Source organism: Thermobia domestica, chromosome 5 (assembly GCF_964235325.1).
Source record: "Thermobia domestica chromosome 5, izTheDome1.hap1.1, whole genome shotgun sequence".
Classification (NCBI taxonomy): domain Eukaryota; kingdom Metazoa; phylum Arthropoda; class Insecta; order Zygentoma; family Lepismatidae; genus Thermobia; species Thermobia domestica.
The window spans coordinates 176,031,801-176,052,518 of NC_137458.1; the positions used below are offsets into that span (position 1 = coordinate 176,031,801).

At 35.3% G+C, this 20,718-nt stretch overlaps 1 protein-coding gene across 1 annotated transcript in view; it reads right to left on the reverse strand.

The window, feature by feature from the left end:
* Positions 1-20,718, reverse strand: part of LOC145684736 (venom allergen 3-like) — a 354,554-nt gene that overhangs the window by 193,525 nt on the left and 140,311 nt on the right. Inside the window, exon 4 of the mRNA XM_081757113.1 lies at positions 5,858-5,945. Coding sequence (XP_081613239.1) covers positions 5,858-5,945 — 88 coding nt within the window. The remainder of the gene's footprint in view (positions 1-5,857; positions 5,946-20,718) is intronic.

Here is a 20,718-nt window from a genome sequence, read left to right on the forward strand (position 1 = left end):
AAATAAGTAGACACGTGTCCGAGAGTTTTTGAAAATTCCGTATATTAGAGTGAAAGGGGCTCAATTGTTGGTCTGACAGCGAAGCGAGTACGTTTAGAAGTAGTTAAAACGTTTAGAGAGTATGTAGTTTATCTCTGCTGCATGGGGCCTTTGGTTCGATCCCAGCTCGCGCCAAGCGGGCTTTGTGGTGGACAAACCGTGTGCGTGTGTTTTCTCGGAGCTGTCTCGTTTCCTCCCACTTACTTCATTCCACTCTTTCATTCATTTCTCACCATCAGCGTCTCACTTAACCTCGATGCATAATCGTGGGGCGTTAAACTAAATGTTTCGTTCCATCTTCATTTCCATTTCAAGTATCTGCTTCTTGAGTTATACATAATATTTTCAATCTGTGAACAATGCTAAACTAGTGTATTAATATAGGTTGCTGAGGTTTGGAGCCTACAATTCTCCGCAGAAGTTGATATTTATGAATTCTCATAGAACAATTTCGTGTAAGCTTTGCTTTGGAAGTAATTTGGAAAGACGTGACTTCTTATTCAATGCATGCTGGAAAGTATCTCTCATCCATGTTCAAGTTGGTGAATAGTTTGTGTTTTCTGCATTACTACTCCATGAATACAGCGTGAGTGTAAAGTCAGTTCTTATTTGTAACAATGAATACTTCTAAAAGTAAACAATCTATCACAGTTTTATTTTCATCGAATACGTTATTACTATCTGTACATAATCAAGTGTAAAACTATAATTTCAATTTTAATTGTTTATATTTCTTCGTAGAAACATGCAACAGTCAGAAAAAATATGGCTAAACAATAAAGCAACTATCGTCAAACAAGACCTCGATTCCATTCTCAGTCATTTGAACAATTAGATTTTTTTTCAATTCACTCGTACTTTGTAATGACCAACTAAATTATAATTGTTAGCTATTATGAAATAACTGCGTTTCCAGATAAAAATGATGGCGTAATTCGAAGATGTGAAGTATTTGGGTCAGAAGAAGTTAGTAAATTCATCCTTCAAATATTGTCAAATAAAATTTTAATATCGAAATTTGATACTACTATGATACTTTTCTTTGAAGTTAAACTATGTTGTGTATTGTTACATAACTTCTGAGAATATTGGTTGTTATATGAAACAGAAGGGTAATATTAGTCATTTTGTATTACTAACAGTAAGGGAAAAACTAATTTACTTTTAATGGCATATACACGAATATTGTCACTTATGTTTAACTAGCACTTAAAAGCGTTACCCCGTACCCCAACATACATTTTGGTGCTCCATTACCGGAGGATTTTCATTTCAAACTTGGATATTTAAATAGAGGAGAGGGTATAAATGTGGAAACATGAGGGTAATGTGGATACGTAACGTATGTTGATTGCAGAGAGCTTTACCCTAGCAGCAATTGCAGTAAACAATAACCCTCATCCCCATTCGGCACGGCACAACGCTATGAAGCAGTCGGCCAGTGTAGTTAATGGTGGTGCATCGATTGTTGTTTACACATTTTCATGAAGTTTTTGGAGGTAAGTGTGTAGTATTATTAAGTCTAAAGTATCATAGAAGTAGCGTAATACATATTAGAGTATTGTGAAAGGAGGTTATTGGGAAGGTATTGGTGGCTTTCAATCAATCACAAGCAAACGTGTTTTTAACTTAACTCGTACAATCCAATTTGACTACAGTGCTGGTAACTTGGAAATATGTGGGTGAGGGAAATGTGGAAACGTTTCCACATTTCCGACACCCTAAATACCATTGTTTTTTATTATTAGTGAATAATTTATTGAAGATAACACACATCTGAATCATACAAGTATATGTTAGATACGTTTTATTCATGGCCTAAGTGAGGGGTATGGCTTTGGTGTAAAGCAAAGTGGAAACTGACAAAGAGGCGGGAAAAAGGCAAATAATTGTCTCCACGATTTTTCTTACAGGGTCCTAGCGTACCGAGTACCTCTTCAGAGGATCCCAGTGTACCGAGCACCTCTTCACAGGATCCCAACGTTCTGAGCACATGTTCAAAAGTTTGTGTGTCACCATGTGAAATCATGAAAATACCCCCTTTGAAGAGGAAGCCTTCGAATAGAGACCGTAAGCCGAGTTCTTGCGCTGTTTTCACATCGTCTCCGTAGAGAAAACAACTCGAGAAATCGTTATCTAAGAGTACGACTTAACCTAAACAGAAGCCACCTGCAGCCGGTAAGAAAACTAGAAAAATGCCCAAAGTTCCTCCTCTAATTAAAAAAAAAACTGCAGTCTATCTTCCAGTTGGAGTAGAAGAGCCCACCGAAAAAGACACCCTGTGCATGTTTTATGGGAATCTATTTTCGAAAGATAAGCGTGTTGAACTATGGATCCAATGTCAATTATGTGAGAAATGGAATCACTTTGAGTGTGCCGGTGTGGAAACTGACATTTATATGTGTGATATCTGCAAATAAGACTTCCCTACATAACGTCTTTGTCTGTTGACAACAAAACCTTGCATCGAAATTTGTTTACTTTGTAACTATCAGCTTTTTAACTTTGTAATCATTTAAAATCTTTTGTTGTCTTTGTTTCATCTACAGATTAAAACATACTATGATTAAAAACATACTATGATCAAACAACTTTATGTGTATACACATTGATTTATTGTAATTTTAGGGTGTTTCCACATTACCCTCAGTTTTTAAAAAACCGAAATATGCTAGTAATGTGCCAAATATTTTTTTATTTTTTAAATACATAGTTTTTGGACTTGCAAATTATGATCCAATTTTTCTAACATTCTAAGGTATTTTGGGACAATTTTCCAGGTTAAATTAACGATTCACTGCTTTTTTACAAATTAAATTCAAACTGGGTTTCCACATTTGCACCCCCTCCTCTACTAATTCCTATTTAATTCCTTGACCAAATTAGGATAACTGTGGAATTTTAACGTCTACTTTTCATCGCTTTCGGCAGCTTACAACTCTGGAAGGAAGTATTTTTCAATTTATATCTACGACACATTTTTGTTTCTTCTTCGGTATCCTAGAAATGACCATCCCTTATCACCATTATTTCAGCACACAGTATATATATATATATATATATATATATATATATATATATATATATATATATATATATATATATATATATATATATATATATATATATCTGGCCTCGGCAAACTGGAGACTTCGCTCGCAGACCTCCATATTCGCTCGGCCCTCTGCCTTCCACCTCTCATATTCCTAACATGTCTCTAATCTTAAAGGGTTTCGAGATATGACCATCGTATTATTACGATTAAAAACCGTACTATTTTTTCTTTCCACCTTTAATTCTTCCGTTGTAGATAACAAATAAACACTGAAACACATCTTTAATTATTTTAAATTAAAAAAACAAAATATCAACTTCGAATTTCTCTAGCCTTAATGAGTCTCGAGATAAGTCATCCTATTTTAACAATTGCAACCTTCATTATTTTTCTTTTCTCTTCCCTTATAGGGAAAATATCTAAAAACGCTGAAGCATGTTTTCAATTATTACAACTACAAAATCTGAAGTTCAAATTTCATTTCTCTAACATATTTCGAGATTCTGCCACATTATTTTAACAATTGTAACCCAGATTCTTTTGTGCTCGCGTTTTTCTTCTCTTCTAGCGGAAATATTTTTTAAAAAGACGCTGAAAGACGTCTTCAATTATTTTAAATGAAAGTACAAATATCAAATTTCATGCCTCTAGCCTTAAAGAAATTCGAGATGTGGTCATCCTGTTATAACAATTGTAGCCCCACCTTTGTCTTCCTGCCTTTACTCCTTTCTTTCTAGTGGAAATTTAAAAAAGCTGCCAAACACGTTTCTAACTATTTTAAATGAGAAGTCTATATACCAGGTTTTATTTATCTACCCTTCAGAGATTCGAAGATGTGAATATTTTACTATAATAATTGCCATCCCCATTTTAGCCCTTCCTCGTCAAAATTCCAAAAACTCCTTCCTTAGTGATAATTTACATCATAAATCCTATGCACAGTCAAGATTCCAATTTTCTAGCTTAAGGGGTTTGACCTGGGCATTGATAAGTTACAATCAAGACTTCATCTTTTATATATAGGGGAAGGCGTTGTACCTTTGAACAGCTGTGCTTTTCTCGAATTCAGAGCTATCTAGGTGCAGTGATTAAAATTCATTTGAAAGATTAAATAAAAAAAGCACTACAAACGCGTTTGGCTGTTGTTTACTGAGTGTTGTGTCGAGTAATGTTCCTTTTAATTTTTTCACCCCCAAAACGAAGATTTTTTGTAGTTACCTTTTGAGTTTTGTGCTCTTCGGTTTTCGCAACTTGTGATATTTATTTGTCCAAACTTGGGGTAGAATCATTGGTGAATACAGTGATAATTTTAGTTTTAACTTCTGTTCAATATTTAAGCTAGTGGATAACTTTTTTTTTCGTAATGGTGACCCTCTTGTACCTATGAACATTAATGCATCGTGTACCTTTGAACGATAAATAACACTGTTTAAAACTACACAATGTAAGTAGTTAAACCAATTGATATATTTTATATAGGTTAGGTTAGGATATAAAATTATTAATTATAATTGTAAGTAGTTTCTATATATTCGCTTATTATATAACATAATGTTAAGAGTTGTATATGCTCAACTTTATTGTTCACAAGTTTTTGCTAGAACTTCTCTTCAACTTTTAATTAAATTGATAAGATTTTAATTCTGGGGAGCTTTTTATAGCTAAACCTTTTATTGCAATTTATAACTGTTAATATTTGTGGCTTCTTTTTACATTATTGCTGCAGAAACATTGTAATTATTACTGTTCAAAACTACAAGAGGGTGTGTTCAATGGTACACGACCATAATGTACCTGTGAACAAAACGGATTTGTTCTTAGTTTATCTTATAAAAGCTATTGTAATTATGTAACACGTTTAAAAACATCCTATCTGATAGCAAAGAGATGACACTTCAAATGTACGACAAAAATTGGGGAAAAAGTGCACCAAAATTTCGAATACTCTAAAAGTGTTCACAGGTACAACGCCTTCCCCTTCGCCTAGACATGGGTTCGTTACCGAGAAAAGAGTAAATGATAAGAATAAAATGTTACTGTAGCAGCCATAAGGAATATACATAGAAGAAGACGCTCTTTGACCCATGACATTTTTAGACTTAGAAATGAAAGATAGATCGCGTGCAATGCCGTTATAAGGAAATAGGACGGAATGTTTGGGATACCTATTACATTTTGCGGAAGGTTGCCCTCTGCATCTTCCGTCCATTAGTTTGGCATATTCTCCTATGTACTGTACATAGTAGGTAACTGGCAGGTAGCCATTGCTAGTGCTAGTTGCAACTTTACCGTTCATTTCAGCAACCAGAGTATGTGAAAAGTGGATCTACAGTTGAAAGTGTGATCCGAATCACATGAGCCCCACTAGGAATCGAACCCGCTTGTCCTGTGCCAAAGGTGCGTACGCAAACCGTATAGCGAATGATCTTGTTAGTGTTTCAGTGTTTCGAAGACATTTTACTTTAGACCTCGAAATCAGTTATTTTGTCACATAATATGAATGGACGAAAAGTATGTAAAGGTCACGTATAAGCTTGCAACATATCTAAACACAATTTGTAAAATAGTCCCATGTAACGATAAATAAATATTAACAACAATCCTAATCTCTCAAAATGAATTCCTTAATATACGCAATTCTATTTTCTTAAGTTAACGGGAGAAAAATAGCCCTAACAACGAAAAACAAGGAAGTGGTCGTAATGGTAGTCCGTAAATCCGTTCTTGTTCGGAGAAAGTATAAACTCGTAAGCAGCTACTTACCTAATTTATTTCTACACTGGTCATGTGATTTATGTTTACACTGATCGGCCCATCTTTGAGCAATTTTTGCTATTTCTGGATCCCATCTCTGGAATAGGATAAAAATATAAAAAGTTCACGGCTAATTATACAAATAATTATTCCAGCCTAGCTTTTTGTAAATTATTTATTCTTATTCATATAGGAGGAAACTTTAATAATTCTGTAAAACAGTCTTATGTTGTAAACTATCTTTCACGTAATAGAGCTAGTAGTAGTAGTCGCTCCATTTACGTTTCAACGAAAAGTACAAAGAACGGCAAGACATATTTACTTGAAGAAACTTTGAAAATGAATTTTGCGGTGAAAAACTCTACATTCGAGAAATATTACTTTATTTAAGTGGACAGTGTCTGCACAAAAATATTTTCGGAAAGATAGAAATGCTAAATTTCTATCTTCTATAAAATCAACTGACCACACAAGTACAGAATACTCAAAACATGTATATATGGCTTTGGATCTTGTACGTATTTGTTGACCCAGAAATTAAATCACAAGGCGAATATAAAAGTGAACTTCTGAGTCACAAGAAAGACCGGATAGGATCGTAGGATTGAACAGTGAGACACGAAACAGGAAGTTTCCAGAGAGTGTGCTAGTCTCTCTGACAAATCATCATTCAGTATTGCTTTTGTTCAGGCTTGTAATTAATCAACTAAAAATAACGATTAAATTAATCAGTTAAAATATGCTTAATTATTAATTTAACCAATCAAATTTTCTGGACATAAATTTTTCATTGATAACTACAACAATGTTAACTAAAAAAATAATCATTCATTATTTTCTCCAAAAAATATGTGAAATGAATATTTTAAGGCATCTATTATAGTGTTTGTCTTTTTTTTTTTTAAAAAAAAACTAAATAGCTATATGTTGCCTTATAGTAGTAAGGACAGGCGTATATCTAGTCGATCAGCAAAAGAATGTTGGATGTCTTAGGGTCAATGACCTAGAGATCTGGTCCAAGGTCAATGATCTAGGAGTACCCAGCACTAACCCCTCTAAATTTTGGCGGGATATCTTGGCACATCTCTGAAATTTTGGGAGGGGTACCTAGGACTACCCTATTAAACTTTGGAAATTGCTAAATTTAAAAATTTCGTATGATAGTATAGGAGTAGGACATGTACCTCTGTAAGTTTGGGTAGTTCATCTCATTCCCTTTTGTGGTTAAAAATGGTCAAATATGTAAATTTCAGACATTTGTGACCTAATTTATCTTTCTTGATGTTATTACTTAACATGGTTAGATGGCTGATTATAGGGGTTAATTCCATTTTATGGGACACGAGTATAGAATATTCAATTCTTAAAGTTTAGTAAGGATACATAGGACCACTCCTTAAATTTGGGAATCGCTAAAAATCAAGAATTGGTGAAAAATGTTCTCTAGAATCCTAATATTTACCACTGTAAAATTGGGTGGTCCATACTTCCCCCTTCCATGTGAGGATCTGAATATGTACACCCAGCCACAAAAGTACTCCCCGTCTAAGTGCTCTAATTCCATTACTTGGGGAATAGGTTTTTTGCAGTTGTGAGAACGCCGAGATAGATGCAACTCAACTTACACGTAACTTCTCTCGGCACTGACAGCAGTTGGTAGCACTCAGTGAAGCCTGTATGGAAGTAAAATTGCGAGTAGATGAAGCACGAAACATTTCTCCATTTTGAAATCAATCTCTCTGGTTCAGAGCGTGTTGCCCAACGAACATATGTTAATCTCAATATTACTATGTATGTAATGTATTTTTTTATTATATACTATGTATTCAAAGAAATAAAACACTGATCATATATGAATCAGAAAATGCTTGAAAGTAGCTGAAAATATCAAATCTAGAACAACTACTGGAAATAAATTTGTAAATGATTGCCTCCATTGAGAGACCTTCTCCAACTCTCCTCATTCCAACATCTTTTTATTTCTAGGGAAGAGAAACTCTTGCTTATCACACTGAGCGTGCATTGAAATTGAAATTGAAACAGGAACACTTAAAAAAGTTTCAACCTGGCCGGGATTCGAACCAGGATCCACCGAATAGAAGCGAAATGTGCTAACCACTCACCTAAAGCGCCACTTAACATTCCACCAAAAACAAAAACTAGTTAAAACGGTTTCATGGAAAAATATAAACAAGATACTCAAATATAACAAAAACAAACAAATATATACAAAATATAAATAAAAATATAAATAAGAAAATATAAAAAAAATTATGTCTTAATAACTTACTCGAGATTTCCTTGTTTAACTCAAAAACAAGTCATATACACGTTTCTCAATGAGGAAAATATCACGAGATGTTCTTCAAATTGAGCCTACGTCATCGGCAGAGTCGTAACTTGTGAAGCTCCCCGCCGTTCAAGGGGGTTCATTTTGAGACAAAATTTTCTTACCCCACATACGATACCAACATGAAGTTAGAAATGAAGCATCAAATAGGGTCGCTACATTACATAAACAAAACAACACACAAAAGGTAAGTAGAACAAAAATGGGTCTTGGACCCATTTCAGTAATATTTATTCGTATGGATTTGGGCTTTATCAATATTGTCCCCTTAATAATTTTGTCATGTATGGAATGGGCCCAGGGAGTAACTAACGCAACAACAGCCTTGCCGTGCCGGAGTGCCCACAGGCTCCGGTGGGCTCATAAAGGTTAAGAGAAAGTTGGAGAGAGGGGGCCCAATAATTAAAAATCAACTTTTTCTAAAAAGCCCAAATAAGCTTCTTAATGCCTGCCCCCCTCAAAAAAGAATCTAAGTTACGGCGCTGGTCATCGGTTGCAGGGATTGTCACGATTTACATTACATTTCGTCTTTCCCATAACTTCTAATTTCCAAAGAAGAAAAGACGACAGAAATTATTTTCACATTCTTTTAATTGTATCAACACGTGTAGAAATAGACAGTTCTATGTTTATGTTCCATAACTACTAGTTTATATTCTTACATACATATGAGGAGTTTGTCGCAAATTGAACAGGTGGCACTAGCCGAGTGATCATGAGGCCCAATCCACTAGGGGTTCGAATTCCTCTTAAGAGCAAGGTCGGAATTTTAATTGTATCCAATGTTTTTGTCTTCGCGTCCCAGTAGTGTTTGGAATACGTCGAAAGGACATGAGGAACCAGTATCGAACAATACTCCGGTTGGAGCGATTTTTATTTTTAAAAAATGTGAAAGCAGGAAACTACCTCTGCAGGTACTTGGGTTCAAATCCAGTCGTGATAATTAATATTTTTCTGAATGGGAAGATAATGTTTATGTAATTGGTATTGTATTATGTTAATCCTCTATTATTATTATTATTATTATTATTATTATTATTATTATTATTATTATTATTATTATTATTATTATTATTACCACCATGGAAAGAAAAAACTAACATAGTCGAAAGTATTCATAGGAACAGAAAAGATATAGAGTATGACAGATGCTTCTTAAATTTACACATGAACGCAATAATATTATTGCGTTTACGGATTTACAGACAGAATTATCATTTTATGACCAAAAATGGAATATAAAGATTTGTTAGCTGATAACAGTAATGCATTTTGTTTCGCTCTTCTTCTAAGTAGAAAGGTGAGGTGGCATCTTAAATAGGATCATTCTCGTGACTAGCGATCCCAATTGTAAGTTCGGTCACATTAGCAATTATGCACGGCTACGAAATATTGCATTGAACTCATTTTTGGCCCATACTACAGCAGTAAGGACGTATTTAGCCCTTATGTATTCAAACATGTTCAAACATGTTCAAACTTGTTCAAACATGTTACTTGCCGGACAGTTACGAAGACTGATACAGGTGACGTAATTTTGTGTTGTTGGCTTTTCACCTGTAAAGGAAATTGTCTTAACTCTTAGGCCCAGAGAAATTGAATATTTTTCATGTTACTATACATCAGAAGTGTCAGTTTTGTAGATTGTAAAAGTTTCCTGAATTGCCACACCCGGAATCGAACCCGCGTCCCCAAAAATACGAAACTAATGCGTAAGCCACTACTCTAAGACTATTCTGGGAGAGGGCAAAAATGGAGCTGTAATGAATTCAGTAATTACACACTTTTCCGCTTCCAGTGTAATAATGCTGAAACTTTCTGATTTCAGTCATGATAAAATCGTAAAGGATTTTGCAGAAAGAATAATCCAGAGAAGTCAACTTTAAATTGACAACTCATATGTACGGAGGCGCCGCCATATGCTCCTGCTTCGGGCCCTGATTTTTCACGTTAGGGCATTGGACATATACTCATATCGATTGGAATCTGGTGTTTCAGGGCACTGGATCATTTTTTAAAGTTAATTAATTTACCGAACGTTCCTCCGTACCTTGTTTTCTATGTTTACACGTTTTACTCTCTTTTACCGGTTTCCTACTAACTCTTTAAGAACAGGGAAAACACAGAAACATTGAGGACAGTAAAAATCACTAACCTCTTTCGCGCGTTCTTCCCTTGCCTGAACTAAAACAATAATATGAGCGTGCAATTTTAAGTCTTCCATTTTCTGTGGTGTCAAATCTAGGGTTGGAGTGGGTCAAATTGATCGAGCTTTCTGAATGGGTCAGTGGGTCGAGTCAACAACATGTGACCCACTCCAACCCATCATCCACCGTGACGCACTGTTGACGCCCTACCCACCGACACTCTCCGCTCTGGCGCACAACACGCCAATCAACCACTAAATTATTCCCCCAAAATATGTTGAATCTACAATATGTGTTATTTGTTTACATTAAGGTGAGTCCAAAAAACACTTGTAAAGGGTACCAAAAACAGTACCCCGAGTAAGGGTCGAACTACCTACCTTATGATTACTGGGCTGGTGTTCTTTCGACTTCGCCACTAAGGTGATGAAGAAGACGTCGCTTGTAAAAGGATAAATCGTTGAGATCTTTTTAATTTAGTCAATCAGAGTGCTCTTTTAACCGAATATGTGAGACGGTAACTGTTTGGGATAAGATAAAATGCGTTCGCCACGTAATTTTATAACAAAATGACGCGTGTCTATTTGTTTGTTTCCTAGTTCTCCCATACTTACTTTCCAATGATCGACGTCAGTTGGCATCTAAATCCATACAATTATTGCACTCAAGACTTTTCACTTCATCAGGTTAAGGCAGAGGTTATTCTTGACCCCGGGAGCTCACTTTAGGAACCATTCGTCCGGAAAAAATAACATATAATAACCGCATGCACATGACTGGCGATAGTTCATGTTGGTCCCTTCGCGATTCTTCGCGACGAATCAAACGAGCGTGGACCAAAGCGAAGTCCTCGCTGCGACGCGGTGGTAACTTCAACACCCCGACGCGAGATATCTGTTTTGACTCGACGAAACCCTGCCGGCAGTGGGACACTAGGGGCAGTCCTTCGACTCGTCTCTATATTAACGATCGACGTTTACCCGCAAGTGGGCCATTAGGAGTTGGCGACGTTTACGGCATGGAGTAGGTCCATATTTCACATAGCCTCGCTGCTGAAAGGGACGTTAAACTCGAAATCAACTCCATTCAAGTCAACAAAAAATACATGTCTTCGCATCATATGTCCATATATACTTACCATGTCCTTTATAATAATTGCTGAAGCTTGTTTATTATATGAAGCGCTTACAGCAGAGGGCAATCAGCCCATAAATTTGTGAGAAAAATAGGCATAAAGTTTGCAATGTAAGCTTCTGGATGTTGTTCTACGTACTTTGATTTGGAACTTTCAAATTTCATCCGTTTTTCCACTGAAAATATCGATAATTCAACAAGGAAATAAATAGACCATGATAATTTAATTCAAATTCATCGTAACTTTGCCCATGACTAAAACTTTACCATTTCATATCGTAAAGGTCAGATTCATCATTATTGTACCAGAGCGGTAATTGAGGAATTGACCGTAGAAATTCAAACTCCGATTAGTTAGAATTTGACAACCTGGTTTTATTAGAAGTATAAACTCTTTAGTCGGTAGAAAATAGGACGTGGATCATGTGTCAGAGTTGGTGGGTCAGTGGTTCATGGTGGGTGGTGAGTCGGAGTGGATCATGGTGCGTAGTGGGTCAGAGTGGGCCAAGGTGGGTGGTGTATCATGGGTAACAGTGGGTCACGGTTGGTGGTGGGTCAAGTTGTCACTGACCCACGAAATCTCAGATCAAATCTGTAAAACCAAACAAAACAGAGCAATACTACTACACAAAACCCTCAACATCATAGCTATTTATGACAAACTATTGCATGATCCGAATAAGTCTAGTATATCCCCAAACCATCATTTGTCATATTTTACCGAAATACGGTATGACAACGCGATATTTGATATGTTGTTAATACGCAAAGTTCATTTATCTAATCTCTTATTCACTTATTCTCTTATGATCATCAGAACCTTCAGGATACTTCCCGTAGATATAGAAAAGTGAAATGTAGTACCCAGGCTTCGCGTAGCATGCATGTAAACCAATGAAAAGCAACATGATAATATTTCCCTACTCCAAAACCCATAAACTGGATTGTGTTGATTGTTCAACAAAAAGACTTGAAATCCAATCAGAAAATTCATAAATACTCCACTTTATACTCCATACATTGGTGCGTATTAACAACATTTAAAGTATCAAGAGGGCGGATAAGTCGTGATGTGTTTCGATAAAATATGACAAATGATGATTGGTGCAGGCACGTAAGCAAGGGGTGGGTCCGGGGGGTCCGGACCCCCCCCCTTCGAGACCAGAAATAAAAAAAATAAGTAAGGACGAAACAAAAAGAAACAAGAAATAGGAAGAATCAGCGTTAAAAATAAAGATAAAAATAAAGCTAAAATAAAAAGAAATTTTTATCATCGCTTCCCTGTACTATCAAACATGTTATTTCAGAAACGGTTGTCTACTGCTCCTTTAACTTGTCATTTGGAACAGACAGTAATTGACGGAATAATAAAAACAAAAAGTTATGTGGAAAGCAAGTCCTGTTAACATTTGATTTAACAGAGAAAGGAACGCAGATATAAAATATTTTACAGGACATTATTGGATACGTACTTTTTTTTAAATAGTTGAGGTCATAGTGAAAGGAAAATTGTTATATTTGGATGAACAGAAGAAGGAACGTAGATATTGTAATTTTTTAAAAACATATTTTTATAAATATTCTTTTATTCGAGATTTCTTCATAGTTTGTTACTAAAATACTTATTAATTATACATGAGCGCCGATCCTGGGGGGCCCGCCCCCAGGGGTCATGTGGGCCCCCTTGTTGTATTTATAAAGATAGGGCCTACAATATATTGGCATATTTGAATGCAATTTGTCTTAAAATCCTCATATATGCCTTCTGAATCTGAATGGACCCCCCGAAATTTACAGAGAAATCGGCACCCTTGCTAATATGTCCTAATTTTAAAGTTTATAACGGTATGGACTGGCATGAATTTTTAAATCAACCCTCGTATTCTTCCAACGTCAATTCTTAGAAATGAAACGCAACCAGTTAACGTTTGGAGGAGAACAATGCTCAAGAATTTGTCACCCAAAAGGTGCCTCACTTTTCCAGATAGTCTCGCTTCCTCCCGTCAGCCCATATTAGGAAGAGGAATTTTGCTACTCTCGAGATCAACGCCCACGCACCAAGCCCTCATGACGATGACAGAGTTTTACGTGACAATGAAAAATCTATCAATAATCGTCAATCGTACAACTTATTGGAACAATCAGTGTTTTTAATGTGATTTCAATTAACCTATGAACTATTCATTATATATTATTAGCAATATTATGAAGTAAAACTTAATGTTTTCTACGAACTATATTTTAATTTGTTAGTGTATTCTTGCGCTGTTAACTGGCAACGATGTGACGCGCGAAGAAGCTGGGAGAGCGTCGATTTCTACTAAACAACGTAGACATATTCAACAAGCTCTCATATATACCAACCACATCAGCAAACATAAAATGTTCAGTCATATTTTATAAGTTTTGTGATTTTAAGTTAACGAAACATTTTCCATGGTGTCTCTAAGATAACGTGTGATTTGTGATGTTGTCATCATATATTCGTACTTGACATTTTAAAATGAACAAACTCATAGAAGAGATCTAAAGCGTTCTAGAATTGAAGACGACGCACAAACGCATCTTTATTCAACAGTGCACTAGTGAATTTTATTCCGTATGTTCGTCGGAATCGTCGTGCGCGTTTACATATCGTCCCGAAATCTTTTACAAGGGCCAGTTTATCTTCGAGTGAAATATTAATCATAATGTGCAAATGTTAGCATTGTTTTAAATCATATGTAAATCACCTCGTAAAAGTGAATATTAATACAGTGTTAACTTACAATTCTTGTTATTTTTCCTAAAAGTGAAAATAATGATAACAAAATGTGTTTAATAAGGTATGCTTTCTTTTTAGCGGTTGAAATGTGTATAAGTTCAAGCATACGTCACAAGGTAAGGTATTTTTAAGCAGTGGAGGACAAACATTACTTTCGTTTCCCACTATCCATCTGGCGTAAACCTCACATGGCTACCCCACCTTGTATTTTTATAGGTATTGACCAATATATCTTGGGGCTGACGCAACAGCGACGGTAGATATACGGCAAATGTCTCTAGTTGGTGTAACTCCCGAATCCTAGGACCGTGGAGGGGTGAAGTCACTTGTTTTGTTACCAGTATCTTACTCCAATTTATTAATTTGTGCAATTGAATGATATTTTAAGGAAGACTCTTAAAGAGATCCAAGGTTCGGATCCCAATATTATTATTAATTGGTCTTCTCGAACTGGAACAAACGAGTATCGAATCCCATTCCTCTTATAAGTTTTAACAAACCAATATATGTTGCTAGTAAAATAGTTTAAATTGATCAAGCCCCTGGTGTGATAACCACAATATTTCATATTAAACTTCCCCCCCATCACGAAACCCTGACTAAACGAACCAATAGACCCCCCTATATGTTACCAGTAAAATAGTTTAGAATAATCGAACTATGTGATAACCACAGTATTTCATGTCTCGGACCCTCCCTATTACGAAATCCTGGCTACGTGCCTGAAATTGGTGGATATACTGGAGTTATTCGGATCGTGCAATAGTTGTCATGAATAGCTAAGATTATAACGATATTGTTTTATTGAAGTTTTAAATCAACCCTCGTATTTCCCAACGTCAGTTCTTGGAAATAATGCGTAGCCAGCTAGAATTCGCAGAAGAGCAAAGCACTGAAATTTCTTACCCAAAGGGTGCCTCATTCTTTAAGACAGCTCTGCATCTCCCGTCAGGCCTAATTTGGTAAGGAATATCTCTTCAACAACATCTACGCAGAATGGACTTCAAGCAACTACATTGAATTGTACGTGATAATATAATTTCCGTCCATAATTACTAACTTTTTACATTAATGGGTGCATCAATATTCTCAATGTAATTTCAATTAGAAGATAATCGATCTATTATCCCTCATTATTAGAACAGTGAAGTGAAAATTAGACATTCTATGTGTACTATATTTTGTTCTTGTAGTGTATTCGTGCGTTCTAAAACAAGCAAGGAAAGTGACGCTAACAAAGCACGCGAGAGTGCTTCTACAAATCTCATCTCGTCAACATGTAAGAAAACTTACTCTAACAAACTTTATCAATTAACCTACATGCAGTTTAAAATGAAAAGAAAGTATAATAAAAATTTAAGCTACAAGAACCCTAACGCAGGAAAATACTAGAAAAAATCGTATTTGTGCAACAAAAAACTGAAGTGCTACTGAATCGAACTTCCCAATCATCATGGAATTTATCGTAATTACACGGCCGTGAAATTCGTATTTTAATCGGTTTCGTTTCGCGTTCATCCGAATAAAATTTGTTGGGTAACTCAAGTTACATGTGATATGTTGGTTATAATTCATCTGTGCTATTGTGATATTGTACATATATATGTTTTGTTGTCGTGAAAGTTAAAATATTAAATATAAAATATTTTGTGCATAATCCATTTTATTAATTATAAAGTAATATCCAAAATATTTTAATGCGTGATATCTAGTGCTGTGTCTTTTAAGCCGGTAAGAGAAAAGTATTATTTCAATTGTGTGTATAACATAAACCAGAATTAGATCCCAGGTAAAGTATCTTAAAAGTAGTGCAGTGCAAACATTTATTTTTATCTCACAATAGTCATCTGTCGTTAACCATGCGTATTGTACCCACTCCGAGTTTTCTTTTGTAGATGTTGATAAGTATATGTTCTGCATGACTCAACAGTGACGGTGGGTACGCAGCATGTACTCTCAATCTTTCAAACCGTCCGAACCTAAAGACCGCGGGAGTGAATTTCTTTTATTTTTATTGGTATTTCAATTTATTACTAACTTGACCCTCTCAGGGACGAATAAGTTCGAACCCAATACCATCATTAATTGTCCGCCCAAAGAGGAACCGGTAGGGATCGAACCCAAAACCATTATTAATTGGCTTTACAAACTGAAACTGGTAACATTAAAATCCTTTAATGTCGTAAACTGACTTAGCCCTTACAGGAATAAAGAAATTCAAACCCTTGACTGTAATAAATTGGCGCCCGAACAGGGACTCGAACCCTGGACCGTTATGAATTGGCTTTATAAACTGGAACTAGTAACATTAAAATCCTTTAATGTCGTAAACTGACTTATCCCTCACAGGAATAAAAAGAGATCCAAACCCTTACTGTAATAAATTGGCAGTCCGAACAACGACATATGTTTTAGTGAGAAGGAGATAGATCTTTGAACTGCGCTACTTTAGATTCAATGCCATTTCATTAATTTAACTCATATATATTGTGTTTTGTAGTGTAATATTTTATCATGTCAACCACTTGTGAAATGGAAGCACTGCTTGAAGCAGTGAAAAGGTTGTGCGAAGACTTAGCCAAAACTAACGAAGTGATAAAATGTTATCATTACGATTTAATTAAACAAGTTGACAGTTTAAAAACAGAAGTAGCTAAATTACGCGAAAGGCATTATTTTTCCGTTCAAGAACTAACTAACGGTATGCAAAGAATAGAAACCGAGTGCAATGCTTTTAAATTAGAAATTAAAGTTGAAATTGAAAGCCTGAGACGAGAACGTAGGGAGTTTAAAGTAGAAGTAAATGATTTATTTAGTGAAATGAAAATTCAAAGAAACAATCAGTTGATTGAAACACAAAATGTGTTATCCAGCAGGTTGAAGCCCAAAGTAGTAGTTCTCTAACTCAAACAAAGCATGATTTTCAACAAATTTCTAACATGCATGACCGTAAAATCGTGGATCTTGATGAGAAAATACGTTGTAATCAAAACTTCCTAGTAGATATCGAAAGTAGAATTCAAGCCCATCAAGCACAGGTACTTCAGTGTATGCAAAAAATAACTGTGAACAAAAATAGTGTAAATAATTGTGCTACGGAAATCGACCGTATTAATCAATCATTACTTTTTCACAAAAACACAATAGATCGTTTTAGTAGCACTGTTGTAGACTTAACAAATGACAAAGGAAAAGAATGAAAACAGTATATTCGAATTCAGAGTACTGTTTTGGTGGTTAAAAATAAAATTGGTAACCTCAAGCAAAAATTACAAACTTTACAAGCCCAACTAACGTTAACCCCAAAACACATCTTGAATCTGCATGTTGAATCCAGACCTAGTAGCGTCAGTAATACTCGTAGTGTGACCAATTCATTATACGATAGTGTAGTTAACACTTCCTTAACTCGCAGTTCTACTAGTTGTAGTAGTAGTCAGAATACTGACAGCAGCTATGAGACTAACGTTAAACCAAAATCCAAAAGTAAAAATCGTAGTCGTACTCATTATAGAAAAGCGGTCCAGATTTAAAATGCTAGGCCTATTAAGCGCAGTGACATCGAATCTTTCGAAAAATTATTAGGTCATGAAAGTGAAATCATTGCATCTAACTTTTTGGAATTATTTGAGAAAAATGTCAAGTTAATGCAAATTCCGGAAGCACAGTATTTAGAAATTTTAGATTTTTTGGTTTTTTGATCCTCAAAATCTTGGTTCATTACTCGTAAACCCAATTTTAAATCATATAACGATTTTGTATTTGCTTTCAAACAACAGTGTGAATCTCCACAAATCGTAGCAGGTAAAATGTCTGTATTGCAATCCTAAAGGTATGATCCTAAAGTTGACGGTACAGTTTACCAGTTTGTATCTGATCGTTATCACAGAATCCGAGAGTTGAATGAAAATGTTAGTGAAACATTTATATTGAACACAATTAAGTTGCTGCTGCCTAATTATTTTCAAAAACAATTAGTTTTGTTACCATCTTTGGATTTACAAACCATGTTAAACGTTGTTCAAAACCTTGAAACACTGTCAAAAAATAACAATAATTTCAAAACGAATAATGCATTTCATAAGAAACAAATGCGTGTAAATCAGGTTAATCTTCAGGAAAATGAACGTAGTGAGCAAAAAGGTTAAAGAACCACATATTACTAAAAATAAAGGTAGAAAGCAATTCCAGGGTAAAGGTGAAAATCAAAATTCTAAGAATAAGGGTAAACCAAGAAATGCATATTCTCAGCAAAACTCTGAAAATGAAGGCATCCACAACCCATATGGTAATCAGGAAGATATAAACTATACTTCTGAAAGGCGCGTTGACAGCGGTGGGCATACGCCTCAACCTTTTCCAGTTTCTCGTCCTAGTTGTCAACCACCTTTCACTCCAAATTTTAGTCAACCTCATACTTTCCCTCCTCCTACTTCATCAGGAAATCATAATAGGCAAACGCCGTTAAACTAAAAATGCTCTGCCTAGAGAGTGCTTCTGGTAAAACTAATAAAAACTTTAGTAATGTTCAAAATTTTATAACGAAGACGCACTCACCCCAATTTTTCCTGTATAATATGTAATGTTGAGTATAAGCATTAATAGCGTTATTAATTGGGATTTAGATGTTTCTGAGGATGAAATCGAAATTACTAAAAAGTTAAACAAGTGTTGTAATACTCGTGCCGCTGAGATTCATTGCAAAATATTAGATACTCAATTAAAAGCATTGCGCGATACACGTGCATCAGCATCTCTTCTTAGTTTTGAGCTGTAGAAACATATTTTTTCCGTTATATCCCATCCGCAATTAAAACCTGCACCGCATATTTTCCTGGTAGATTATTCAGGTAAACGAAAAAAGGAGGTTAAGGGTGAAATAAATGTTTGTGTGGAAATATAGCACTTGATGTTCGACATAAGAGTTCTGGTGGTAGCTGAATTAAACACAGAATGTGTTAGGTCGTAATTTCCTCACAATCGCCCATGCGATGATAGATTTTTCGAAAAACGTAATTAGTTTTTCTAATGGAAAGGAAGTTGTTGTCGTTCCTATGCTCATTGTAAAACCATGTAGTTCAGAAAATAGTGAGTACCAACCTAAGAAACTTTTAACCTATGCTGCTCGAATAACCAAACCTGTTAACACCGAAATTGGTATTTCTGTAGAAAGTAGTAACTTTTCAGATGAAAGTTCAGAGTTCGAATCCAAGTACGGTAACACATCCTTAGTATGTCCTGTAGTTAACATTTTGGTTTTAGAAAAAAATAAATTAGAACAAGAGTGGATCCATGTTTTAAATAAACGAGATCAAGCATATTCACAATTTAGAGAAGTCTAAGAATTTTAGAATAAAGGATTAGAATATAAATCAAGAAATAGAGGGAAAAAATTACTCGAGTATTACGGTTTACAAATATCAGAAATTGATAATAAAATTCAAAGTGCACATGATAATATGCAGAATAAACAGGAAAGTTGGGGGACAAGGTATCAAATAATGAAATCGTTTGCGAAAATGATTGTTCTGTAGCAACAATGGATGAAATTAGGGAAGAGGTACATGAATGTGACCATTTAAGTAGTAAGGAAAAACAACAATGGTTTGATTTGTTGGTAAAACATCGTAAAATCTTTACTGATTATCCAGATAGAAGTAATCAATACAAATATTCCATAAATGTTGATACTACTGATCCTATTGTGAAAAGGCAGTATAACCTACCTTACCATTTTAAGGAAAGTATTGATAAACAGATTCATGAATGTGTTATAAAATTAGGTGTTATAAAACCAGCAGTTTCGATACATAACCACCCTATTTTTTGTGTTCCTAAGAAAAATACAACCAAACCTAGAGTAATTGTCGACCTAACTGTGTTAAATCGACATGTTAAATTCAAACAACTTAAGGTAAATAGAATTGATGATTTATTATTAAAATTTCAAAGTGCTAAATATGTAAGCTCAATTGACCCTGTGTCGTCGTACTCACAAATTGTTGTTTCTGAAAAATCTCGTGATTTTATTGCCTTTTCGTGGAATGGACACATGTACAGATTTACTGTTATCCCATTCGGATACGTAAATGGTTCTGTTGCTTTGATAGATGCATTACAAAAGGTGTTAGGTTATGCAAAATGAAATCTTTGAGTTTTACGTCCCACGGTTATGCCGGTTAGGCTAAAGGAGACGGTGATGATGAGTGATGAATGAAATGGTGGAATGAAGAAAGTGGAAGGAAACGGGGGAACCCCGAGAAAATCCACGCACACGGTGTTTGTCCACCAGAAATTTCATTGGCGGGGCTGGGATCGAACCCGGGACCCCAAGCACCAGAGGTGAACGCTCTACCACTGAGCCACCGCGGCCCCTAGTTAGGTTATGCATTATATAATAAACTTGTTTCATATATTGACGATTTGAGTATTCCAACCTTTTCTTTTGAAGAGCAATTGCATTTGTTAGATCAGT